We start from the raw sequence: 27,241 nt of genomic DNA, 5'->3' as shown, positions 1-27,241 counted from the left end.
CCTCCTCTCCTGGAGCTCCTGGCTGTCACCAGGCCCTGGAACAACAGGGCCACAGGAAGGTGCAAGGCTTGTCTTGGAGGGAAACACTTGGGGCCCTTGGCCTAGAACAATTCTTTTTATTCAAAAACTGCTGCTGAGTGAATTTCCTCCTTCCTTCAACCAGGCCAGAAAACCAGCCCTGATGGGAACCGCACACCTCCGCAGGGTGGGGGTGCCCAGCTGGTGGGCAGTCGGGATGGGCAGCAATGGAGACGCCTATCGGAAATCCAGTTCTGTGTCATAAACAGCGGGGCTGAGGATGGGGAGAGGGGAGGGTGGGATAAGTCCAGACCAGAAACCCCAGAGGGGGCCCGGCTACCAGCCTGGGAGAGAAGGCCTCTTGCTCTGGTTCATGCTGCCCCCTGTTGGCTGCTGCGACGGCTACCTTCTCCCTTCAAATTCTAGCTACAGGGTCCCTGTCCTGTGGACATCCGCGGCCTGAAAGCCCAGCTGCCCAGCGAGTCAGAATTCTGGCGCCTCTGCGTGGGGATATCTTTCAGCGTGGGGATACGGGGAATATCCAGGCAAGGTCCTCCCATCTCATGATCCACCTGCTCGTTGAGATTGCCTGGAAACCAACTCTCAGCTAGCTCAACTCCAATTATGGCAAATTCTTGCTCTGGAGGCGGGGCTGAGGGGAGTGGGGTGGGGCTAACTATCCCTAACGTCTCACGTGGGTGAGGGTCCTTAGCTTCCCCGACCAGGCCCAGCCAGGGTACGCTGGGCGCAATGCGCCATGCGCCTTCCCAATGCCCCTCTGGCCCAGCCTTTAAGGCTGTCAGCCTTGGGCTGCTCAGATCAGCCACGTGCCTTCGGATGAATGTGGTGGCAGGTCACACACGCCTGTGAAGGTGAGATCCTTGGAGTGAGGGGCTTGAGGCCCAGAGCCCTTCTGTGCTCCCAACAGCGAGGCCTGTCCCTTTGTCACCCCAGCCAGGTAGATTTCCAGGGTCTTGAGCAGCCGCCTGGGGCTCTTCTTGGCCAACACCTCCAAGTCTGCGACAGGGGACAGCAGAACAAACGGCTTGAGGGGCCTCTGGACTGCACGCCAGTCCGGGCCCAGCGGCTCTAGGGAGCACCCCCAACCCAGAGCCTGTGGGGAGAAGGAAGAAGGAGTCTTCTAAGGTGGAGAGCTCACCAGAGAGGGAGGCTGAGGAAGCAGATAGAGAAAGCCACGGCAACCACACCTTCACCTTGACCAGGCCAGTCTCAACTTGGGATGGTCAGTCCAACTGCTGGACCCAGCTTTTGATTCAGAAAATAGGACCACTCTCGGTCTGAGGCCAGAAAGGGAGGAGGGGTGGCAGAGAAAGGAGGGCTAGCAGGCTCCAAGGGGTGGGCGGATGGGAGACTTTGAGAAGCTGGAACTTGAGACAGCGTGAGGTGGGGGGGAGGGGTAAAGGCAGAAGGGAACTGCAGCCCAAACCAGTCTAGCAACCACCCTGGGGTCCGTGAACCTGGGGATGCTAGGGAGTTCGGGCCTCTCCAAGAAGAAAGAGCACACCTTTGAGGACAAAGCCAGAGTCAGCGATGGTCTTCTGCTGTGTCCTCCAGACGTGTGCGAGGCGGAGGAAGGTGGCGGCGTAGAAGCTGTTCACCACTGGGATCACCTTTTGCTGCCGGTTACACTCCCTACAGCACGAGGAGGGTGGTGCGCTCAGCAGCGGACAAAGGCTGACAGCTGGGTGTCTCCTCCAGCCCGACTCCCCCCAGGGTGCCATTCCCCAGACAGCCTTCACCTCCAAGGCAGGTTGGGAGACTGGTGCACGGGGGTGTGTGCTGGCTCCCTGGGAGCTGCAGGTTCCCAGAGAGAGCTGGGAGAATGGGGCGGGGGCGGGAGGGAACCAGAGTCAGCCAGCTGGCAGCCCGGGGTGGGGGGGTGGTGAGCAGAGCGGGGACTCACCTGGAGAGGCACTCCTCCCTCAATGCCTGGATTGCGATGCGGGTGATATTCACGGACATCAAACAGAAGGGGAATTGCTAGAATGGAGCAGGCAAGATGGGTCAGTGGCAGCCCAGGCCCTTGACTTCCGGGCCGGCATCCACAACGCAGCAAGACCAGCTGGCAGCAGCCACGGCCACAGCTCGGAGGCGACAACTGACATTGCTGATGCTCACACCTGACTTTCACAATAATCCTCCCATTTCACAGATGAGGAGGCTGGGACGCAGTGTCCTGAAATGAGCTTCCTGAGGTGCGGAACCAGGACTCCAACTGAGGATAATTCCCTCCAAAGCTGGAGGGCATAACCCCTGTGCCAGCTCTCCAGCCTCTTCGCCATCCCGACCCATGGGCTCTCCTTGGCCTTCATTCACCAGACCTACCATGGTGCTGCCCAAGGACCACACCACCCCCTGGGGTCAGGGTGAACACAGGAGGGGTGAGACTCAGGTATCTAACCGTACAGGTTCCTACAAGCTCTTCCTCCCTTTTCTAGGCGTCTTATTTGACTGCTCATAAGCACTTCTTTCAAAAGTAGAGATGGCAGAGGTAGAAAGCAGGCAGAAAGTCAGCCTGACTTGCTGGTACGCCCCATTTGTCAGTAAAAGTCTTTGTGGGTCAAAGACGGAGCAGCAGGGGGTTCAGTGGGGCTGCTGCCCCAGGAGAGGCCTCAGAATCCGCTGCAGGATCCACTTTAATGCTTTATTTTTGGAGGGGCAAGCTCCTTTTCTTTCTTTCTTTCTTTCTTTCTTTCTTTCTTTCTTTCTTTCTTTCTCTCTCTCTCTTTCTTTTCTTTCTTTCTTTCTTTCTTTCTTTCTTTCTTTCTTTCTTTCTTTCTTTCTTTCTTTCTTTCTTTCTTTCTTTCTTTTTTCTTCCTTCCTTCCTTCCCTTCCCTTCCCTTCCCTTCCCTTCCCTTCCCTTCCCTTTCCTTTCCTGTAGACTCCATGTCCAGTGTGGAGCCCAATGCAGGGCTTGAACTCATGACCCTGAGATCAAGACTTGAGCTGAGACTAAGAGTCGGACGCTAAACCCACTGAGCCACCCAGGGGCCCATCCCTCCTATTCTTTAATAACAAAAAACTAAGAAAATGAAAAGGGGCTTTTCCCAGGGCATTTCCAAGTATAACGTGTTAGTTTCCACTGTTGCACATACCCAAGGACACCCACTGAGGGGGACCCACAGATCAGTGCACTCATTAGTTAGAACAAGAGCCCATCGGCTTCCCTGAGAAGAAAAAGCTGTTACAGTATGATGCAGAGCTGTGCTGTCCACTGTGACAGCAAGCAGCCACACAGAACCACTTAAGTTTAAATTACTTAAAAATTAAACAATATCGGGACGCCTAGGTGGCTCAGTCGGCGAAGCATCTGCCTTCAGCTCAGTTCATGATCTCAGGGTCCTGGGATGGAGCCCCATATCAGGCTTCCTACTCAGTGGGGAGTCTGCTTCTCCCTCTGCCTCTGCCCCTTTCCCCCGCCCCAGCTTGTGTTCTCTCTCAAATAAATAAATAAATAAATAAATAAATAAAATCTTTTTTTAAAAAATCAATTAAAATTTAAAATTCAACTCCTTAGTTGAAAAAAACCCTAGGTCTTTAGTCCTATTAGCCGTATCAAGTGCTCAACAGCCACATGGGCTCAGTAGCTACTGTATCAAACGGTGCTGATAAGATACATTCCCTTCATTGTAGAAAGTTCTATCTGACAGCACTGAACTGTCCAGGGTCTTCTGGCTCCACAAAGATTTTTCTTGCGTCTTCCATGACATCTGGGTTCCAGATCTCAGCCTGGCCACCTACTGGCTTTGTATCCTTAGGAAGGCCGCCGGAACTCTATGAGACTTAGCTTTCCCATTTCTTAAAACCATGAAGGAAGTACCTTTGAGTGCTGTGCAGAAAAGAGTTAACACACCAGGCCTGAGACTGCTGTCCTTAGAGAGGCCTGCTTGCAAGGGTGGCCCCTGGTTGGCACCTGGATTTGGGGAGGGGTCCCACCATTCCCTCAGGATGACTCATGTGCCTAAGCTGTTTGTACAAACAATATGGTTTATGCTGAATATCTGCTTTTTCTCTGTGATTCTGGCACTTTGGTATGTGCTACACAGACAGTGTCTGCACTTCCCTTTTGAGAAGGCCCCTTCCTGCCTTCCCATAAAAACCTTGGGGACTGACTCTCTCTCTAGTGAGCTCCCGTGGCTGGCAATGTTTCTGTGCTGCACAATTCGATGCTGGGGGAATTAAGCGTGTCCCGTGCGATTCCACCAGGAGAGGACTCTCGGAAGAAAGCCCATGCCCGATTTCCTGTGGCTTTGTCCCATGCCTTCCTTCCCTCTGCTGGTTTTGCTTCTGCTGAACTAAATCATAGCCGTGCGTACAACTATAGGCCAAGTCCTGTGAGTTCTTCCAGCGCATCATTGAACCGGGGGTGGTCCTGGGGACCCTGACACACGTGCCATGCTGGGAGGAGTCAAGTCACTAACATCGCAAACACTCTACGAGATAGGTTTTACTGCCTACAGTTCACATTTTCTACTACCTATCCCGGGACCCACTCCCGGGACCCACTCCCAGAGTTACTGCTGGAAGTAATTTAGATCACATGTCAAAGTACGAAGCACAGTGCCGGCCCGAGGAGGTGCGAAAACTGCTCACGATCGTTGTCCTTGCCTTGACATGAGTGGCTGAGGTAGGCGGCCACGCATTTAGGCCTCCACGTACTGCCTATCTACCACATCCTTGTATAAGATTGCCCCCCCTTGCCTTTTCTCAGTCTAAAAATAAATATGGGAACAAGAATATGGTAGCAACATAATTAACATAATCTAAACCCAGTGTTCACTCACTCTCAGGAACATTCTTACCAAGCCCACTTATTAAAAAGCATTCAGATCTAAAGGTCTCCTTTTCTCCAGCAGTTCCCTTGGCCCAGAAGAGTGTTTCCTGGAGCTGAAATACCGCCCGGAAACTGACTGAGGGACAGCAGAGGACACCAGACCTGGACCGTTTTAAGCTTCCATTTCTCTTCATCCCTCACATTCGGGCTTAACCATCTTTGAATCCTGAATCGAGGAAGACTGGGTCATCTTTTGTGGGGACTGCTGACATGGCCCCGTCCCTGGAGACTCAACCCTGTAGTTCTGGGGAGGGGCCTGGGCATCTGCCTCCCCCCAGGGGACTCTGAAGTGGGTTGCTGGCTGACAGCTGCTGCTGTAAGGAGCCCACGGCTGGGTCAGCTGTCGGGAGGCAGGTCCCAGGCCCAGCTTCACCACTTACTAGCTTTACCTCTCTGACCCTCACATTCCTTTGCTGGAAAATGCATTTACAAGGATCATCGCTGCCCCACCTCTTCTCCGGCCTGTCATGCTGGTCAAATGAAACAATGGATGGAAACTGCACAGAAGGCTACAGAAGTGCGTGTGTGACTAAGCACGATTATAAGCTGCTGCCTCGCCTGCCAGCAAGTAGCCCGATGTGCCCTGCACCTGTGTCTGTGTAACGGCTCCACTCCCCAGCATGGCGCGGGCTAAGCACTCCCACCTGCCAGGATTCTGGGAGACTACCCCCTCCCCCCACCCCGCCCCCAGGACTTGTATTTTTTGGCCAGTTCCCCTTTAGCAGGATGTACCATGGGTACCTGGAACTTTAGTTCTCCCCTTAGGAGACAACAGGACTGGTTGCGGGCAGGGCTGTGTCCCCCAGCTGCTCCTCTGATCTCACACATGCCTCCTGGAAAATGGTGTTTTCAAGATTCATAAGGGCTTGAGGTCAAGGGTTACTTTAAAACCTTGGAATTGCTTACAGTTCAAGGAATTATACAACGAATCTGGAAGGGACCTTGGAATTGTTTAGGCCAAACTAAGGCCCGCAGAGGTTAAGTGGCTTGTCTCAAATCATAGCTCCATAATAACAGTGCAGATGGAACTAGCGTCCAGCCTTCTGAAGCCTGCGCCAGCCCTCTTACTTTATTAGGTTAAGCTGCTCTTCCATCTTATTGTCAGACACGCATATTGTCAGGGAGTACACATAAATCCCCAGTAAATCCCACAGAGAAACAGACTGGTCAAACTGGTCAGTCTGGGTCCTTGCCAACCAAGCTCCCAGTCTTTCGTCTCATCCTGCTGTCCCCTCTGTCTGGGATGCTTCTCCCACAGATACCTGAACGGCCTGCTCCCTCCCCTCATTCAAATGAGGAATTCTGAGCTGGCAATAACCCTCTACCCTGGCTTCCATATTTCTGCAGGAAGCTCTTATAAGAGAGCCTTTACAGGTTACAAGAAGGGAGATACTGAGGTCAGAGATGACCTATAGGTAATACTGATTAGCTGTGGGACCTTCGGCAAGTCATTTCCTTTCTCTGGGCCTCCAGCTAAAATGAAGGGCTGGGGGCGCCTGGGGGGGTTCAGCTGGGTAAGCGTCTGACTTCAGCTCAAGTCACAATCCCAGGGTCCTGGGATCAAGCCCCATATAGGGCTTTGTGTTCAGTGGGGAGTCTGCTACTCTCTCTCCCCCCCTCCCCCATTCACGCTCATGTTCTCTCTCTCTCTCAAATAAATAAATAAATAAAGTCTTTAAAAAAATAAAATAAAAAATAAATAAAATAAGATAAAATAAAATAAAATAAGGGGCCAGATTGCTGCGGTACTCCTCAACCTCTGGGAGTCTGTTAGGACGAAGCAGTATTGCTGTGAGAGCCTGCATCACTGCGTAAGCTAACAGGTACAGTTCTCAAACTTCACCCAGAAATTACCTCCCTGCATCATGAAGACCACAGAAAATGCCCACATCCTCAACTTGTGGGGACCCGATATATCTCAGGACCAGATACTCATGAAGTTCCGCTCTTGCCTCCTCCAGTGTTTCCTGGAATAGACAGGCATAAGTGAAGCCTTAAGATTTATTTTTATTTTAAATTTTCTTTGAAGATTTTATTTATTTATTTTAGAGAGAGTGAGAAAGCATGAGTGAGGAGAGGGGCAGAGGGAGAGGGACTAGCAGACTCCATGCTGAGCGCAGAGCCTGACAGAGGGCTCATCTCATGACCCCGAGATCACGACCTGAGCTGAAACCAAGAGTTAGATGATTAACTGAATGAGCCACGCAGGCGCCCCAAGCCTTAAGATTTAATAGCTGCTTTCCCCAAAAAGATACAGAGATACTGAGTAGACATTAGAAATGAAAAATTGCCCCAGTGGCAGGAACTGTATGATTATTCAAGAACTTTTGGACTAAAAAACGGATCCACCTAAGATACACACACACACACACACACACACACATTAATAAATTAAAAATTAAAAAGGCATCTACCTTACTAATGGTTGTGTTGCACGGGTACGCGTGTGTGTGCTGTATTTCCAAGAGTAAAACTACTCTTGGAAATCAAAAGTTACCTTGATAACCGACACTCACTGAATGACTAATGCGCTTGGCACCTCACATACTTTACCTCCAGCACTGATTAATTCTGCAGGGTTGGAATTATTTTCCCATGTTACAGAAGAAGAAACGGGCATGGTGAGAACTACATCACACGGCCTAGAGCATCTTCTGGTGTCCAGAAAGCCAAAAAGTGCTCAAAACAGGACATAACGGGGGGAGGGGGGCACCCGGGTGGCTCAGTTAAGCGTCTGCCTTCAGCTCAGGTCATGATCCTAGAGTCCTGGGACCGAGTCCCGCATCGGGCTCCCTGCTCAGCAGAGAGCCTGCTTCTCCCTCTCCCCCCCTTCCCCGCTCATGCTCTTTCTTACTATCTCTCTCTCAAATAAATAAAATCTTTATTAAAACAAACAAACAGGGCATACGAAAGGTCACAGCTGCCGACCCGAAGGAGGTCCTAAAATGGCCAAAGCTGAAACAATGTCAGCAACAAAATGAGTGACAATACTACTGGGTTATAACCCACAGAATAAAATAAATATGCGGGAGCCCACACTGATATAAAAAGCAACTGAATGAATGAATAGATAGAATAACACAGAGAGTCGGAATTCTTCCAGTTAATAAATGTGAGAGGAATGAGGGGAACAGAAAACTACCATTAGAACAAAGTTTGAGGAAAAACAGAATATTTGCACAGTCTCAGAGTATCTTCCCCAACATAGTTATTAATTACAAAGGGAAAAACAATAACTACAGTGGAGAAACCCGGCAGACGTCACCCAGGCCAACCGTCCCAGGAGTAAGCAGGTTGGAGCTGAGGCACTGAGAAGGAAGGGCACATCACTTCTGTGGTGTTCTTGCCCCAAATGCACAACCTCAATGGATAACTTGTATGGCAAACCGAACCCCCCAAACTTGCTCTTTCTTTCCCATTTCAGTTGATGGCCACTCATCTTTCCAGTTACTTTCAGACTAAAAATCTCTTTTCTCACACCCATCATCAATCCATCAGAAAAATATGCTGACTGCTTTCTTTTCTTTCTTTTTCTTTTCTTTTCTTTTTTAAAGTAAACTCTACCCCCAATGTGGGGTTTGAACTCACGACCCCAAGACCAGAAATCTCATGCTCTTCCAACTGAGCCAGCCAGACACCCCAATTGGCTCTACTTTCTTAAGCCCATACGCTCAAGATTCTACATCCAGAATCTGACCACTTCATACCACCATCTCTGACTTAATTATAAAAGCCCTCACTACAGACTGTTCTCAACCTAGCAGCTGACAGGATACATTACAAACGTTAGACTGGCTCACATGCTATAGGCTGCGACACCCCTCACTTCATTCAGAATAAAATTAGAAGTCCTTATCTCAGCCTACCAGGCCCTCTGCCATCTGGTCCCTGCGAGCCGTAGGATCTCCCTTCTGACTGCTTTCCTGGGCTCCTGTTCCAGCTGGTTCCCTGCTACCCCTTTACGTGCTGGACACATGCCTTCCTCAGGACCTTTGCTCTAGCTGCTCCCTCTGCGTGGAATGCTCTCCCCCAGATGCCAATGGGGCCAACATCTTCAACTCCTTCGAGGTCTGGTTTACCTCCCACCCTCTTGTGAGAGCTACCCTGAGCACCCCATAAAATACTCCCCACATTCTCCTAATCTTACCCTACTTGTTTTTTCTCCTTAGCACTTATCACCTTTGAACATACTCTATTATTTATTTATGTGTTAGGTTCACTGCCTAGTCTTCTTTGCTAGAAGGATCTTTGTTCACTGATGTATCCCAAGCACTAAGCACGATATCTAGCAGAGGGGATGCTGAAGAGAAATTTGTTTAGTGGATGAATTCCAGGTCCCATGCAAGTGGCAGAGGTGAATGGCAGGAAACGGGTCCAATTTGTTTTCTAAAATGGGGTGACTGCCACCTTTTACCACCTAGGAAAACCATTAAACCCAACCCCGGAGAAGGCTTGGACAGTCCGAAGGCTACAGGAGCCACTTCTGGCCTGTCAGTAAGACCATGTGTCCCTTGACCCTCATAGAAAGATCTCCTCCTCTGGGGCACATACAGGCTAACTCTCCTCCTGGTGCTGTTCAAGGGATGTCCTCAGGGAGGACAGTGAGTTGACACATTAACATCACAGCTATGCCTAGTGCCTTTGTACACATCTCATTTAATTTTCCTAATTGTCCAGCTGAAGTGTCCATGATTTCCATTCTACAGATGAAAAAACCAAGGCTCTGTGGAGTTGAGGCACTTGCTTGAGATACACGCTAACGAGTGGTGGAGCTCAGATTCGAGTGCAGGTCAGGCTAATGGGGGAAGCCTGGTCCTGGTTTGCCTCAGTTGTCCTGAGAGCCCTGAGCAACTAGAGACAGCCCACGTGAGGCCCTCCTGGTTGCTCAGGACCACCCTACACCCACAATGGCTCCACAGCCCTCTCCTCTGGCTTCCCAGCAAAGCCCCACCTGGATATGGTGACGAGACAGGCGGAAAATCTCCTGGGCCATCAGCAAAGTCTTTGAGTCCATCACCAGGTACAGCAGGTGTAGGAGGGCAAGGAAGCCTGCTCCTCTCAGGTCTGTGGCTGGATTCGCTCCTGTAACCGAGATGAGGAACTGAAAGGTGATGGTGAGCAATCCCAAATGAAGTCCCTCCTCCCATGAGCTCCAAGGGCTTGGCTACCTTTGTCAGGCCAAGTGGGGAGCCTGGACTTCCACCCCTGCCTGACTGTAACAAGGTGCTCCTTAGCTTTGCCAAGGTAGTATCAGCAAACTGGGGAGCTGGGACTGAGCCCCCACCCTTATGATGTCAGTGGAGTCTCCATGTGATGTGGAGTCTACTCCTGTAATGAGTCACGTAATGAGGCTCCTGTGCCCCTCTTAGCCAGTGGAACCAGCGGAGGCCAAATGGGGTACATAAATTTCTACTCCTGCCCAGGAGTAATGAGGTGACACCCTCCTTCCCCCACTGGCTTGGCATCAGAGGAAGCCTGCTAAAATAAAAGATTTACAGCAGATCCAGGGTGTCATTACACAGTACCCCAAATGTCCAGAATACAATAAAAAAATCATTTGTTACATCAAGAACTAGGAAAATCTTAATTTGAATGAGAAAAGATACTTAATAGATAGGAACACTGAGATAACACAGATGTTGGAATTATCTGACAAGGTTTTTAAAGCCGCAGTTATGAGCAGAATAATGGCCCCTCCAAAGATGTACTTGTCTGAATCCCTAGAACCCAGGAGTATATTCTCTTGCATGGCAAGGGGAAAGTAAGATCAGAGACAGAATTAAGGTTGCCAATTGGCAGATAGGGAGATTATCCTGCATTCTCTGGGTGGGCCCAAGGTAATCAGAAGAGCCCTTAAAAGTGAGAGAAGGAGATAGAAGCACAGAATCAGAGAAAGGGAAGACAGAACCAGGCTCAGGAGGATGCAATGTTCCTGGCTCTGAAGGAGGAGAAGTGGAGGTGGCCTCTAGAAGGCGGAAAAGGTCAGGAAATAGAGTCTTTCCTGGAGTCTCCAAAAAGGAATGCAGCCCTGCTGCCACACTGATCTTACCCCAGTGAGACCTGTGCGGACTCCCGAGCTACGGAGCTATAAGATAATAAGTTTGTGTTGTGGGGCACCTGGCTGGCTCCGTCGGAAGAGCATGCGACTCTTGATCACAGGGTTGTGAGCTTGAGCCCCATGTTGGGTGTAGGGATGACTTGAATAAATAAATTAACTTTAGTAAGTTTGTGGTGTTTCAAGCCACTAAATCTGTGGTAGTTTGTTGCAGCAACAATAGAAAACTACTACGGCAGTTGTCATAAAAATGCCTTTGATAAACCATTACACAGTTTGAAAAAAATGAAAAAATAGAAAGTCTCAGTAAAGAATAGTCAGGTATAAACAACCAAATAAAAAACTTACAACCAAAAAATATAACTAAAATTAAAAACTCACTGGATAGGCTCAACAGCAGAATAGACACAACAGAGGAAAGAATCGGTGAAACTGAAGATGGAACAACAGAAATTATCTAATCTGTTGAACATCAGAGAGAGAAAAAACAATCAAAACAAAATTAGCAGAGCCTTGGAGCTCTGAGTTACAGAACAGAGATCCAAAGAAATGAACATAGCCTCTCACCTGTGGAACGGCACAGAAGATCTAGCATCTGTGTCATCAGAGTCCCAAAGAAGAGAAAATATGGGGTTGAGAAAAGTACTTGAAGTATTCACTTATGTGGAATTTAAGGAACAAAACAAATGAACAAAGAAAAAAAAAGAGACAAACAAAAAACCTGATTCTTAACTATAGAGAACAGATGGCTATCAGAGCAGAGGCGGGTGGGGCATGGGTGAATAGGTGAAGGGCTAAGAGTACACTTATCTTCATGAGCACTAGGTGAGGTATGGAATTACCGAATCACTATATTATTCGCCTGAAACTAATATAACATTGCATGTGAGCTACACTGGAATTAAGGAAAAAAGGTACTTGAAGTAATAATGGCTGAAAATGGACCATATTTGGCAAAAGACATAAACCTACAGATTCAGGAAGCTGAGCAAACCCAACAGGGTAAACCCAAAGAAATCCACACTAAGACACAACACACTCCAACTCCTCCTAACTATAAAAGATCTTGAAAGCAGAGAGGGAGAAACAACTCCTTACCTCTCAGGGAGAAAGAATGCAAGTGACAGTAGCTTTCTCATGGAGGCCAGAAGCAAGTAGCACAGTTTGCAAGTGCTGCAAGAAAAGAGCTGTCAACCTGGAATTCTCTGTCCAGAGAAACGATCCTTGAGGAATGAAGGGGAAATCAAGACTTTCTCATATGAAGGGAAACTAAGAGAATGTAACACCGGCAGACCTACTTTAGAAAATGGTTAAAGGAAGTTCTTGAAAATGAAAGGAAATGATGAAAGAAGAAATCTTGGAATATCAAAAAAGGAAAACAGAGCAGTGGAAAGAGTAAGCATATGGGTAAATACAGGAGACTTTGCTCCTCCTCTTGAGTTTTCTAAATTGTTTGATGGTTGAAACAAAAATCGTAACACTGACATGATTCTCATTGCACATGGAGGAAAATGAGACAATTATATTATAGATGAGGGAGGATAAAGGGACTTAAACATGTTGTCAATACCAAGGGACCAATTAATTATGGGTACATAAAATTTCCTTTTTAAATGACGGCATTTTCCTATTCCATATAAATGTAACTCGATATGATTTGGAAAAAAGAGTAGCATAATCCAAAACCAGCTGAAATCATTTTGCTTCACTCAAAAAACAAAATAGTATAAAGCAAAATTTTCATCCGAGTTAAAAGGAAAGAGGAAAAAGAAAAACCCAGAGTCCAAATCCTATCACTCTGATGCTTTCCCTCTCTCTTAGAGTAAATGTCTGGCAATGGCTTGTTAGGCCACAAGAGACCTTTCCCCTTCAGCCACACTCCTTGCTATTTCTCAAGCACAGTGAGCATGCTCACCTCAGGGCCTCTGCATTTCCTGCACCCTCCTCCCCGATATCCGGCCTCAGGGTGCTGGCGTGACAGGAAGAGGACTATCTGGGCTCTCACTCTAGTCCTGGATTCAAGGGCCAAGGAAAAGAAGATGAACCATTCTTGGCTCTTACCCTGAAAGCCCAGATCTTCCCAGTGGTCTCCGTGGAGGGCACAGTCAAACTTGGAGCCAGTCAGCTTCCTGTAGATGGTCTGGAGGACTCGGCCATGCACTGGGTCTTGGCTATCCAGGCCACCTGCCCGAAAACAGACCCCCACTCTCTGTTGGACTGCGTGCCCCTCAGGGGAGGACTTAGTGTTTCTCAGAGAATGGTTCAGACAAGATCGATCCGGACTGTCCTCAAGAGACTGTGTCCTCCCACATTTTCACCCTGTAGCACCCGCTGTCCCTGCCCACACGGTACATGCAAGACCTCTGGCTTCGCCTCAGCAACAGGTGGGCAAACAGTGCTCTCTGCTTGACCACATGTGCAGCCCTGCCTCGTGGCAGCACCTGTGCACTCACACTGAGCAATGGTCAGGACCAAGTCCCTTTCTTCTCGGAGGCCCTGGTGGAGCTTCGGAGGCCCGAAGAGGCAGTGCCGGAGGGCAGCGAGCCCTGTCCTTCGAATAGTTGGCTGGATTCTTTTCTGGGGAGGAAGTTGCAGGCAATGGGCAGAGGGCTGGGTTCACCTGCTCTAAGGATCAGTCCAGGGACTGTTCTTGCAGAAGGAAGTAGCTCCCCAACTAACTGGCTGGCATCTGGGCCAGGGAAGGGGCAGGAGCTGTGAAGCACCTGCCCCATCTCCAGAGACAGGCTCTTCGGGCTCCCGAGATTATTACAAGTAGAAAAGGGATGTCCCCGGGGCACCTGGGTGGCTCAGGTGGTTAAGTGTCGGCCTTCGGCTCAGGTCATGATCTGGGGGTCCTGGGATCAAGCCCCACATCCGGCTCCCTGCTCAGCGGGGAGTCTGCTTCTCCCTCTTCCTCTGCAACACCCCCCGAATCCTGCTCTCTAATAAACAAATAAAATCTTAAAAAAAAAAAAAAGAAAGAAAAGAGATGTCCCCAAGTATAGGCATTATTAGCCCGTTGTCTGCATTTGCTCCTTTGGGCTTCCCCAGAGCTACTATTGCATTGACCACCAGCGACAGTGGGCATGGGGACCCCCACTTTGGTCTGACAAAGCCAGGCCAGGTTTCCCAGCAGGGCTGCTTTACCTTTTGTACGTCCGTCTCTCTCTGCAAAGGGCATGAATGATACAGCCTAGCAGTCCTCTCGACTTCCAGGGTGAGAGAGCCAGCGAGGAGGGCGTTTAGGGGGGACTTTTGGAGCTGGATACATGAGGGGTTGCCGGAGCATTCTGTCTATACCACAAGGGTACCTCCTAAACCAGGTCATGCTGAGTTGCTGCTCAAGGGCCACTGCCGCAGGTCTTAGAATATTTTGATTTTGGTAGCTTCTGGCCCTCTGTGTCCCATAAACCAACCTGATTCTTGACTTTGAGGCGTCTCTTGAACCAGGTTTTAGGTTGAAGATCTGAAATCACAATCTTCTCAAACTACTCTTAGTCACTCAAGATGCTCCAGAAAACCCATTAGCTTTTATTCTCCTCAATGTTTCTTCTTTTTCTAACCCCACATATTTTAAAAATTTCCAAATAACTTCTGGTTCCCTGAGGGAATGGAAGATCTTCCTACAATAGCCATGAATTACTCAGCTTTCTAGACAAAATGCCTTGCTTCCCTAAGGAACTATCTAGCATTTTCTTCCAGACCTCCCCATCCCTAAGAGGGAAGAGGAGGGAGCAGCTACACAGACCTGTGTATGGCAGGGTCACAAAAGCTCTGGGGACACAGTCCCAAGAAGGCCACTGGGGTCCTGCATGAAGCCTGGGTCCTTGGCCACCCCTGATTCTGTGCTCCAAGATTTCTTAGGTGAGGTAGCTTCTTTAACTGGAAGCTTCCATCTTGCTTGCCCAGTGCCCTAAGCTGGTGGGATAGAAACCTGGCTCCTGGGATGAAGGAGACTACTTTCATACCTTGAAGGAAGAGAGGTCCACAGTCTGGAAATGCTGCAGAGCCTCGCTGAAGGAGATCAGCTGCCCAGGCTGGTCCGCGCTGGCCTGGCTCCCTGTGGTAAAAGGGAAGACACTCTCAGATTTATAACGGTAGTCATTCGGTCAGCAAACATTGACTGAGGGCACTCTGTTTGTTACCTCTAAGCCAAACACTGGCTTTCAGTGGCAGACATCAGATATCTACAGCTAAAACCAATCCTCTTTTAAGGGGCTGGCATTATCTGCTGGGCCAGGTCCCTTCTTAGACCGGGCCGTTCACAGGCTTGCTAGGCAGACCTCTGCAGTGAGTAGGGACAGACCTGCCCTGCCGGCGGTCCCATTCCACTCATCTGTGACGAGGCGAGTCACTGCCTGGAGTAGGTACCCACGTAGGAGCACGCTGGGGTCTGTCTAGGGGCCTTTCCTCACTTCCACTTTGCCCTTTCTCACACCCTGTATATGAATGACCCCCTCTCCCTCCTCCGGTACAGTCCACAGAGAGTGAACTTAGCAGTTAGCAATGTCGGGGATGACTGACACAGTCCACTGTGATGACTTTCCAGGAGCTCAAGTAGAGCTCAAGCTAGATATAGGTCCGAGCTCTACCCTCCTATAGCTCCGTCCAAACCTGTCAGAAAAGGAAGTGGGACAATTTTTACCCAGCCCTCGAAGCTTCCAGCAGATGGCTTCAGCCCCTATCTCAGAGACTTTCTTGTCTGGTGAACCACCTGTGTACCCTTAGGCAGGCACCCTGGCTGTCTGCCTCCATCTCTGCCCAACCTCATCACCCTGCACAAGAGGACCCTGACCAAGGTCCTCCCTGTCTTCTCTCAGGTCTGAGTAGGTGGCATTCATTCCCATTTCCTCCAGAGGTGGAATGTCATCATCTTTGGATTTGGAAAGATATTTTATTCTATGTCAGGGAGGTAAAATGGGAACTCTCAGGAATTCTGTCTCCCAATCCCAGGGTCACAGAAGCAACAGCCACACGTGGATGGTGCCTTTACTAGCAGCTGGGCCATGTGGAGACAGCGCCACTCCTGCGGTTACCTGTCTCTGTCTGGATGTTGTCCACAGCTTCCCATTCTTCTCGGGCTCTGAGCACCTCGGCACTCACAACTGCAACGGTGAGAAAAGGAGACCCTCTGAGACCTAGGGACATCTGGCTCGCTGCTGCAGCCCCAGCCTTGCCTGCCCACCTTGGGTCCCACTGCCCTCAGATACCCTCTCCACACAGCTGCCGGAGAGAGCATTTGAAAAGGCATATCTGGGGACACCTGGGGGGCTCAGGCGGTTAAGCGCCTGCCTTTGGCTCAGGTCATGATCCCAGGGTCCTGGGACTGAGTCCCGCTTCGGGCTCCCTGCTCAGCAAGGAGCCTGCTTCTCCCTCTGCCTGTTCTACCGGCCCTGCCTGCCGCTCTACCTGCTTGTGCTCTCTCTCTCTGACAAATAAATTAACTAATTAAAAAAAAAAAAAAGGCAGATCTGATGTCAATCCCCTGCTGGAAACCCTCCAGGGATTCTCCATAACTCTTCAGATAAAACCCAAACTCTTCACAGCATCTAAACACTTTCACAGTTTGGATCTTTCTTCCACCAGTAGTTGTGTCCTAGGGCATCCAGAAGTCCTGCACTTCCTCAGCCCCTCCACCTTCTGTGCCTTTGCTCCGAAGGCTCTCCCCCTGCAGTCACCCCAGGAATCTGCACCTTCTGGTCCCCCCCCCCCTTGCTGTTGTTCCTCCTCGACCTCCAGTGAACTCTGACACCACCCTCAGCCAGGCGCCTTCCCTGACTTCATTAAGTCTGCAGAGGGAGCCAGTGAGCCCCTGACACCCAGGGTCACTCAGTGTCGTGGCTGTCTCTCCCGCTACACTGGGAGCTACATGAGGATAGTGTTCTCCAGAACCTAGTGTGGTGCCCGACACGGGATAGGTGTTCAATGAATGTCTGCTGAATGAATGAAAGCACCGGAAATGGGGGGGGCGGAGCAGGAGAGAAAAAGCAGCAAGTTAGGTTCTCTGTTGCCACCACATAGCCCTTTTTCCAAACCACAGCTGTCACTCTAACCCAGACTGCTGGCGGCGCGTCCTCTTGCTGGCTTTTCCCATTTGCTAGCGAGGAAATCAACACAACATGGAGAAAACAGAGACACTTCAGTCCAAGACCCCAAATCATGACCCTTCCAGCCTCCAGCCCCAGTGGTAAGAGTGAGAGAGGGCAGCTCCTTTTGGCCATGCAGTCTTGACTGAGGATATCTCAGGGCAATGAAGTGTTCTGAAAGTATAGTTGTAAATAAAATAAATAATAAAATAAAATAAAATAAAATAAAATAAAATAAATACAATACTACCAGAAACTCAAAACACACAGAAACTGAGGCAGAGAAAGCTGCTGGTAAGCCATAGAACTGGAGCCCAGCTGCTAGCAAGCACTTCCTGTCCTCGCTCCGCAGCTGCGCTTCCGTGGGCAAGGTACTTAACCCCGAGTCATCACTCGTGGGACTGCTGAAGGATGATGCAACTCTTCAGCTTCTGGGCGGGGAAGACGGTATATGACCCAAAGGTCAGTGTTCAGTGCGTGTTAGCTAGTGTCACTGACACAGTCCTGGGTTCGGGTCCAGCAGGGCAGTGGGTAGTGGCAGCAGGTGACACGGGTCTGGACTTCTGGGAAATTCAATCTTGCCAGCCCCAGTCTGAGGTGGACTGAGACTCAGAGCCCGAGGGCTTCCAAGCTAGATAACTTCACCAGGATACAGACTGCTGGGCCTTGGGTGTGAAGAAAATAAAACTTTCTTCCAGCATGCTGCACCCTGGGAGATGAAAAGGAGGGAACAGAGGAGTGGCAGTAGGGACTGCTCGTTATGGTGCTGACGAGGGCTGCATCACCCATCACCCTCACTGACGCCCGGCTTCGTGGACTCTTCACCCTGCAGGTCCTCATTTCAAGCAACTTGGTCAATTTTTTTTTTTTTTTTTTTTTTTGAGAGAGAAAGAGAGAGCGAGCCCACAGTGGCGGGGAGGGGCAGAGGGAGAAAGAGAAGTAGACTCCCTGCTGAGCCCAGAGCCCCTTGCGGAACTTGATCCCAGGACGCTGAGATCATGACCTGAGCTGAAATCAGATGCTTAACTGAATGGGCCAAGCAGGCGCCCTTCTTTTCTTTTTTAGAGTTTTATTTATTTATTTATTCATTCATTCATTAGAGAGAGAATGAGCGCCTGAGTGGGGGAGGGAGCAGAGGGAGAGGGACAGAGGAATCTCAAGCAGACTCCCTGCTGAGCGCAGAGCCTGATGCGGAGCTCGATCTCATGACCCTGAGATCATGACCTGAGCCGAAATCCAGAGCTGGCCACTTAACTGAGCCACCCAGGTGGCCCTCAACCCTTCACCTACAAACGACTCAGGGGAAGGCTGTGAGCTAGGAGCAGAAACCTCACCAGCACCTGGGAATCTGCTGTGACTGTGGCTTAGTCAACAGAAAGTTCCTTTCCTCTTGGAACCAGGGAGACTCCTCCTCATCTGAAGATGATCCTGATATAAATACTAATTTCCCCCAACAGAAACAAATGGAGGCAAAAAACAGATCTTCAGGACAGTGAATGCAGCTCACGTTAGCCCCGTTCTCTACCTCTCTTCCTTTTTCAACTGCCTCCTTTATTTGGGCTCTCTTCCACTTATCCATTTGGGAAACAGTATCACTGAGTTAGTAAGCCTGTCCATCTATCTACCTACCTATCTACCTATTTTATTTTTTTAAACATTTATTTATTTGAGGGGAGAGGGAAAGACAGTCTTAAGCAGACTCTGTGTAGAGCACAGAGCCCAATGTGGGCCAGATCTCACGACCCTGAGATTACAACCTGAGCAGAAACCAGAGTCCAACGCTCAACCCACTACGCCACCCAGGAACTCCATTTATTTATTTATTTTTAAAGATTTTATTTGAGGAGGGGGAGAGCTCAAGCAGGGGGGAGGGGAAGAGGGAGAGGGAGAAGCAGACTCCCCACTGAGCTGGGAGTCTGGTGCAGGGCTTGATCCCAGGACCCTGAGATCATAACATGAGCCGAAGGCAGACACTTAACTGACTGAGCCACCCAGGTGCCCATTTAAAAGATTTTATTTTTTTAAAGTTATTTCAAACATGGGGCTTGAACTCACAACCCAAGAGTTGTATGTTCCACCGACTGAGCCAGCCAGGTGCCTCATAAGCCTATCAATTTAAATGAGCTGAGAGCAATCTGGAAGAAAACTGTAATTGTTTAATATGATTAAAAATATGTGGCACAGGTTTACAGTCCATGTGCTAAACACTCGACCTTGGCTCATGTAATCCTTACACAATTCCCATCACACAGGTTCTGACACACCTTCTGTTTATAGATGAAGTAAGTAAGGGTTAGAAGGTTAAGAAACTTGCTCAAGGTCCTATAGCTGCGGGGTGAGAGAGGCAGGACTTAAACTGGAGGTGAGGGACTCCAGAACTGGTGTTTCTCACCTGCTGAGTGGGCCTTTCTGTGTCGGAAATCAGCAAGTGAAACGAGCTTTAAGTACAGTATGTGAAAGGATCACGTAAAGCAGATAAAACAGGATGCTTTTTCAAAGCCTTTTCATATACACTGTCTCGTTTCATCATCACAATAGCCCTTTGAGGCTAGAGAAGGCATTGTTATCCCCACAGCAGACATGGAGACGACATGATCGCCCAAGGTGCATAATAAGCCGCGTGCAGCGCTAGATTATGACTCAAGTCTTTTGACTTCTAATCCAGTGTTGACTCTAATTCTCCTTGAAGAATGATAAATCTGTAAAATTCTATAGGACAGTACTGAGAGAAATTCAAATGATGAAAAGTAGACCACGGGGAGCTCTGATTTGGGTCCCACCCAGGCTCCAAGGGCCCTGAAGGGGACCTTACCAGCTGGCTCCCATCCATTCGCTTCTGCTGTCAGGGCCCGGAGGACACCACGGTTCTTCAACTCTGAGATCTGCATGTGCAGCCGACCTTTAGTGTGAGGGTGAGTTCACACCCTCCCACCCCCATGCCCCTCCCGCGGTACAGAATGTCCTCAGAATGAGACGTCAGAAGGCTGGCTGATTAAAGCCAATCTTAAAGAGACGAACATGGAAAACTCCAGCTCTGATGTACAAGTTGGGTGACGTGGGGACAAGCATATGCTCTCCTTGAAGAAGAAACAAAAGTGCACACAACTCGGTTGAGACTGGGGTGTGCCCCTGGTATTCCCACTGCACTTCATACCCTGCTTCGCTGCAGCAATTATCTTCCTAGCTAGAGGCTGTTTTGCAAGTTCGTGCCCCACAACTCTGCCCCCAAGAGTCTCCTGGAGGCAGGGTCTCTGCTGTCCTAAGTCCCCCGTGCCTGGCCCCACAGAGCAGCACGCAACAAAAGCTTGTATGGGCGGGAGGTACTGGGGTGCGGGTGACACGTACAGGAATTCCTCTGAGAGCCCGAAGAGCACCGGTGTCCTTGTCATATGGTGAAGGATATGTAGCACACACACTTTCAACCTGCAAGACAAAGCAGGGTCAGCTTCTTGGGCACATATCAGCCCTCCAGAGCTGACAGCTTAAATGTCACCCCTTTTCCCAATACCACACACACAACGATGGATGAACTCCCTAGAACTTAACCGTAAGGAATATTGTAAGGGAAAACTTCTGCTTAATCTCGTCTTAAGAGAAACTGCAAAAAGCTTAGTTAATGTTATCTCAGATTTCTTGGCTCTGTGAAAGGTTTCAGAACTCTGAGAAAGTAAAGTTTAGGGAGGCAGTTTCCTCACTTTTGGCCTTTCTGTTCAGCTAAACCTTTGCCCATGAGAGCTTTAAAAAACCACTTGACCAACTTAAAAAAAAAGCAAACCAAACAAAACCACTTGACTAACTTTTGCAACTCAGATTATCAATACAGGACTAATTTTCCTAATAGGTTAAAAAAATATCCTACAAGTCAGTCAGGAAAAGAAACCCAACCCAGCAGAAAACTGGGCGTGGATATGGACAGCTTACAGAAAAGGAAACACGCACTGCTCTGAAACAAACCAAAAATGCCCAACCCTACTCCTTTTTTTTTTTTTTATTAATAATGATTTTTTATTATATTATGTTAGTCACCATACAGTACATCCCCGGTTTTCGATGTAAGGCTCGATGATTCATTAGTTGTGTATAACACCCAGTGCACCATGCAATACGTGCCCTCCTTACTACCCATCACCGGTCTATCCCATTCCCCCACCCCCCTCCCCTCTGTAGCCCTCAGTTTGTTTCTCATAGTCCATAGTCTTTCATGTTTCATTCCCCCTTCTGATTACCCCCCCTTTCTTTATCCCTTTCTTCCCCTACTGATCATTCTAGTTCTTATGTTCCATAGATGAGAGAAATCATATGATAGTTGTCTTTCTCTGCTTGACTTATTTCACTAAGCATTATCTCCTCCAGCCAACCCTACTCCTAATGAGAGACATGTTAAATAAAACTAGTCTGAGACAATATTTGTCACGTATCATAGGAGCAAATTTCAAAAGTGTGATAACACGCTGTGTTGCTAGAAAGCCAAGTGCTGTAACACACGGAAGGGCAGATTGTTCCCACCTCTACAGCTTACAATACCTGACAAAATCGTACAGGCTTTGTCCACTTTGGCCTGCAACTGCCGTCCAGGCATTTAGCCAACAGATATACTCATCCGTGTGCAAAAGGACATCTTACAGCATCATTCGTGGTAGCAATGTTTGTCATAGCAAAAGGCTAGAAAAACCCCGAATGCCCACTAATGGACTAATTCCACAAATAAAAGCATATTAACTCCATGAGCTCCAATCTAGCCATAAAGAAGAATAAGAAAGTGTTTTATGGACAATTTGGAACAACCCACATGATGCGTTAAGTGGAAAAAGCAAAGGGCAGAGTTTATACACTATGTTACCATTTACATTTTTAGAAAACACACAAACATATTTGCCCGTCTCCGCCAAGACTATTTTCAGACTCATACCCAAGGAAGCAGTGATTTTGCCTCCAGAAGAAAACTGGGTGGCTGGGCGACAAGAGGAGAAGGCGGTTTTTTCACTCTAGGTACATGTCCCCTACTTTTTGGATTCTGAACCATGTGAATGTATTATTTTCTCTAAAATAAATAAGAGAAGGGGCACCTGGGTGGCTCAGTGGGTTAAGTGTGGGCCTTAGGTTCAGGTCATGATCCCGGGGTCCTGGGATCGAGTCCCGCATCAAGCTCCCTGCTCAGCGGGGAGCCTGCTTCTCCCTCTGCCCCTTCCCCCTGGCTGTGTTCTCACTTTCTTGCTCTCTATCTGACAAATAAATCTTTAAAAATAAAATAAAATAAATAAGAGAAAAAAACTAATTAAAAGAAAATAAATTAAAAAATCAGGGCTACATCAAGGCCCCAGAATCCCAGGTTATCCTGTTAGTCTAATCCCTCCCACACATTTCTGCCAACTACTACTCCTTAAACAGAGCTTTGATTTCTTTTTTTTAAGATTTTATTTATTTATGTGACAGAGAGACAGCCAGCGAGAGAGGGAACACAGCAGGGGAGTGGGAGAGGAAGAAGCAGGCTCCCAGCGGAGGAGCCCGATGTGGGACTCAATCCCGGAACGCCGGGATCACGCCCTGAGCCGAAGGCAGATGCTTAATGACTGCGCTACCCAGGCACCCCAGAGCTTTGATTTCTTTATGACCAGGACACAAGAATGGATGCCTGAACACAGCACAGCCGAGCAAAGCCCTCCATCGCTGGCCTCGTGATGCCTCCTCACGACTATTTCCCACTTCAGTCCAGTGAACACACTTGCTGCCGCTCCTCTCACCTTCATCCCTTGGGTCATGTGGTTTTCCTCCAGAAGACGCCCCTACTGCCACCCCTTCCGCCTCCCCAAGGTGGCCTGCTTTCCCCACTGGGGCTGCAAGGGTCTCTCCACTTCTCTCAGGCCTACAGCCAACCCTTCTGCGGGGAGCACAAGTCTCTCTGCAAGAGGCCCACGTGATGAGAAAACAGCTATTCGGAGTTGCTTCCTAGGTTTTAGAGTACGACAACCCTGTTCAGAGCCAGAACGTGGACATTCAGATAAGCACCTGAGCTTAGGATTCCTGCTATGAGTTCCTGCCTTGCTTTCCCCGGGACACCTTTTAAAATAATCACTTAGAGTTGAGTCTGAGAAAAGCTAGTGACCTCCCCCTTGTAAATAAAAGGGGTGCTTGCTACTCTGCTCCCTATCTTGTGCTTGCTCGTGATCTGGGACTGAGGACTGCCCCTACCTTGGCTCACTGCCCCCTCCACACACTCACCCCTGCCACATTTCTGGGATCTTTAAGTAATAAGTCTTGTGACTCCACTTCTCTTTTGTGAGTGTGCTGAAACTGCACCATCAATCAAAATGGCCCTGGAGTTTTCACTTCCCCCAACGCAGCCTGTCTTTAAATCAGACCCTGCGGCTTTGAGTGGAAGAATCTTTTTTTTATCACTTCTTTTCTATTTCTGACACCCAATTAGCACAGTATGAGGCACAAAATATGTTCTCAAAAATTCTGATGATTCACTATGCTGAACAACTCCCTGCAGGGGTCTGTGCCCTCAGGATTCATTCCATCCTTCCTTTCCCTCTCCAATTCAGTCCCCTCCAGTGGCCGAAGACTTCTCTCTGGAAGAACAGTTCACCTGTCTTAGTACAGTGAAGAAAACCTCCCTGGACTCGCAAAGCAAAGGCTTTGTCCCACGAACTCCATTAAGATCACTTCTGGACCACGTAGGGAGAAGGGTAAGGAAGGCAGGGTTAGCTGCCGGGCTCACACAAAGACACATCACACTGGACCCAGAGTCCTGAGGCTAATTGAGCCAAAGCATGTGTTTGACAAGGGTCAGTAAGGTAAACAGGCCAAACTGATAAATTACAAATATCTTTAGGGATTCCTCATTGACATTCTCCTCTCACCCAAGCAAATCCAAAACAAAATCCCATGACCCACTCAGAAAATAAGCTACCAGTGCAGCACCTGGCCAGCTCTGTCAGAAGAACATGTGACTCTTGATCTCGGGGTTGTGAGTTTGAGCCCCACATTGGGTGTAGAGATTACTTAAATGAATAAACTTAAAAAAAGGGGGGGGTGCCTGTGTGGCTCAATCGATTAAGCAGCTGCCTCTGGCTTCGGTCATGACTTGGGGTCCTGGGAGTCTGCTTCTCCATCTCCCTCTCCCTCTGCCCCTCCCCCATCCTGTGTGTGCGCTCATGCGCTCGCGCGTGCTCTCGCTCTCAAATAAATAAATAAAATCTTTAAAAAAAAAAAAAAAGAGGGGCGCCTGGGTGGCTCAGCCGTTAAGCGTCTGCCTTCAGCTCAAGTCATGATCCCAGCATCCTGGGATTGAGCCCCGCATCAGGCTCCCGGCTCAGCGGGAAGCCTGCTTCTCCCTCTCACACTCCCCTTGCTTATACTCCCTCTCTCGCTGTCTCCCTCTGTCAAATAAATAAATAAAATCTTTAAAAATAAAAAAATAAAGGAAAAAAAAAGAAAAGAAGCTGCGAGCAAAGGCAATTGACTCAGAGGTGTATGAATAGAAGCTTCTCCTACAAAGAGCATTATAATGAGGGTTTTCCCAAAACATTTCTAAAGTTCTACATTCTCTTGATCTATCTTGTGTTATTACTAATAACAATATATCCCAAACAAACACCTTTTTTCTCAAATAGAAGTGCTTGCTTACCTGTCCGTCTCTTAATTCTTTCTCGTTATGGAAAGAGCAAGAGTTTTCATTCATGACTCAAAGTCATTTGTTCAAGTGAGCTTCGTCCTCGGGCTCAGACAGGAGTTCAATCAAGTCTGAGAGTAGAAGCGTGGGGAGAGCCAGAGACCCGGCTGCTCTACGTCTGCCTTCCTTCCCAGCAGTCATTCAGACTAAGAGTAAGTAAACAGTCCCCGTGTGCCATCACCAAGGCTAGGAGGTTTCCGTGAGGACCGAAAGAAGTCCCTGAGGTCTCTGAAGTCCCAGTCTGTAGAAAAAACATTACAAAAAAAAACCCTAGTTTCATCATTCAGTTAAACCTCTGTTAAGGAAAACTGACTTTAAAAACCTTTCAGCAGGGGCACCTGGGTGGCTCAGGAGGTTGAGTAACCCGCTCAGGTCATGATCTCAGGTTCGTGAGATCGAGTGCCCAGCCGAGTCGGGCTCCATGTTTAGCGGGGAGTCTGCTTCTCTCCCTCCCTCTGCCCCTCCCCCCGCTCGTGTGCGCGCTCTCTCTCTCTCAAAAGAAATACATAAATCTTAAAAATAAATAAAAATCTTTAAGCAGCTGTAAAATTATTCTGACTACATCAGCTGCTTTAGTCAAATGCCTAACTCGTACTTTCCATGCCACTGGACAGAAAGAAGGGGTGCTATAGAGTCTGAGGGTTGGACTCTCAGTGTCCGGAAGGCAGCAGCACCACTGTTAAGTGGCGAGGTCTGGTTCCCACGATGAAGTCACTGGGATCTGCAGGCATCTTATCAAAGGGATGAAGCTATTGCGTGACATCCTGGTGGGTGGTTTTAGCTGAAGTGCTCAGGCTTTGCTTAGGTCTCAGACACAGGCTGGGTCTGGGGGCTTATAACACTAGGCCCGGTTCCCACGACAGAAAATCAAAATGCAGCGCATTGCCTAGCCTTCCCCGGTGAACACCAGTATTGCACATGTCACAGCTGTTGAGCCAGTTTGGCTAACTCTAAGACAGTCATCTCACGAGCCCACCTTGGGAAGAGGGCTGGACAGACCCGTAACTTATCATGGAGGAACTGTACAACAGGGATGCCTGTTACAACAACAGTCTGGATCGTAAGTCGGCAGATGGCCCCCACACAACTGATGGTCATATTTCACAGACCTGGATAACTCAGGAAGGAGGGAGGGAAGGGCCCCTCTTTGAGGTCAGGCCCCCACTGTGGGAACATGATCTGGACTCCCTAAGAACTGGCTGCCAGTAACAAACTGGAATCTTTGTCATGATGCACTGATTCCTAGCCCCCAGAATGGGAATACTTCCCGGCTCTTGGGCTGGACATTTGGGTTCCTGTAATTCAGTGGGGAGGACAGTGCTCCTTGGTCATGGTACCTCAGGAACTAGCTCTCCCTCACTGTGTCCTCTGGAGCCTCAGCATCTGGTTCCCTTTCCTTTCCCTCCTCCTTGACCTCCATGGCACCATATAACAAAACACCACACAGCCAACCTTGGGAAGGTGACAGGCAGGGATGGTAGGAGTGGTCTCAGGAAGCCTCTCCTGTTTCTGTGTGTGAAACGCATCAGGCAGCACAGAAGCATGCCCAGCTTTACACACCTGCTAGTGCCTCAGTTCCGGCTGGAGCTCTGGGGACTCAACAGGGACAGTTACAGATACAGTTACCTATAGCAGAGAAAGAAAAGAGCAAAAACTCCCATCAAATAAGCCAGTAATGGAAGTTATGAAGTCACTCCCACCATTAGGCAAGTTCCTTATAGTTGGGCCCTAAGAAAAGGCCTTCCCATAAGGATGGGTGCTTTTAAAATTAAGTATGGTACACCCAATTTAGGCAAGGAGTTACATCAAGGGGTATGATTTTCAAACTTCTTGCTGGAGCTTCAACTCTCTGAATAGGTATTTAATCCAGACACTGGGCCCATACTTGAAATACAAATGCCCACATAGGTCTGACAGTCCTTCTCTGATCCTTTCATCAGACTTGTCGCTGGGCGGCTCCCCGACCCCTCACTGCCCCCGCGGAGGGCAGGTGCCATGGGGACTCAGGCAGAGGCTCGGGGGCGCCGCCAGGCCCCCGCGGCAGGCAACGCCATCCCAGGCGGGCGCCGCAAAGCGAGTGGCCGGGGGGGGGGGGGGGGCACAGGGCCGGGTGCTCGCCGGCTGGGACGCGCGGATCTCAGCAGGGATCTCACTCCATCAAGGTACCCCGCCAGCCTGGGGCTGTGTGGGTTCCGGCGGAAACCTCCTCACCAGTTGGTGCGGAAAACAGGTAAGCAACTTGCCTCGGGTCATTGGGCGAGCCCACGGCAGAGCGCAGACCAGAACCCAGGCCTCCTGGGTCCCGGGCGGGATTCTCTCTCAGCCTTGCAGCTCCCGGCCTCGTCTCGGCCCGGGGCGACCATCTCCACCCACGCCTGCTCCACAGAGCCGGGGGTTCCCGGCCGCGGCCCACAACTCCCGAGTCGTGGCGTCGGGTCAGGCCGCCGGCCGCGCCTCCCCGCGCGTGCGCACCGCGTCCCCGCGCAGCCTCTCCGCCCAGAGCGCCCCCCCTCCCGGCCGCCAGGGACGCTTGGCACTGGCGAGAGCCGTGG

General features: G+C 49.4%; 1 protein-coding gene across 6 annotated transcripts; it reads right to left on the bottom strand.

Moving 5' to 3' along the window:
* Positions 1-100: 100 nt before the first annotated feature.
* ELMOD3 (ELMO domain containing 3) lies at positions 101-27,143 on the bottom strand. 6 transcript variants are annotated; one of them, XM_045808818.2, is made up of 13 exons: positions 26,933-27,143; positions 26,142-26,315; positions 24,645-24,930; positions 20,360-20,437; positions 19,827-19,896; positions 15,965-16,033; positions 14,897-14,988; positions 13,382-13,505; positions 12,990-13,112; positions 9,825-9,955; positions 1,943-2,019; positions 1,544-1,671; positions 101-1,132 (listed from the first exon to the last, which is right to left on the bottom strand). In XM_045808818.2, the coding sequence occupies exons 3-13, from the start codon at positions 24,696-24,698 to the stop codon at positions 873-875; spliced, it is 1,206 nt and encodes a 401-aa protein (XP_045664774.2). In that variant the 5' UTR covers positions 24,699-24,930; positions 26,142-26,315; positions 26,933-27,143; the 3' UTR covers positions 101-872. The 6 variants fall into 6 exon arrangements, with proteins under 6 accessions (XP_045664774.2, XP_045664773.2, XP_045664775.2 ...); XM_045808817.2 differs by having other exon boundaries at positions 26,250-26,315; XM_045808819.2 differs by having other exon boundaries at positions 101-1,035; positions 26,250-26,315.
* Between the last annotated feature and the right edge of the window lie 98 nt (positions 27,144-27,241).

The sequence above is a fragment of the Ursus americanus genome, chromosome 7 (assembly GCF_024610735.1).
Source record: "Ursus americanus isolate L20-20 chromosome 7, mUrsAme1.1.p, whole genome shotgun sequence".
Lineage (NCBI taxonomy): Eukaryota > Metazoa > Chordata > Mammalia > Carnivora > Ursidae > Ursus > Ursus americanus.
The sequence above is the reverse complement of the archived record's forward strand: the minus strand, read 5'-3'. Positions and strand labels throughout refer to the sequence as shown.

What these genes read in the sequence shown, in the direction of transcription:
- ELMOD3 (XM_045808818.2), bottom strand. Translation starts at nt 24,698, where the DNA reads ATGAATGAAAACTCTTGCTCTTTCCATAACGAGAAAGAATTAAGAGAC. An exon ending in AAGAATTAAGAGACGGACAG is followed by an intron (nt 20,438 to 24,644) that starts GTAAGCAAGCAC and finishes TTTGTCTTGCAG; the next exon opens with GTTGAAAGTGTGTGTGCTAC. An exon ending in GAATGGATGGGAGCCAGCTG is followed by an intron (nt 16,034 to 19,826) that starts GTAAGGTCCCCT and finishes TCACCGTTGCAG; the next exon opens with TTGTGAGTGCCGAGGTGCTC.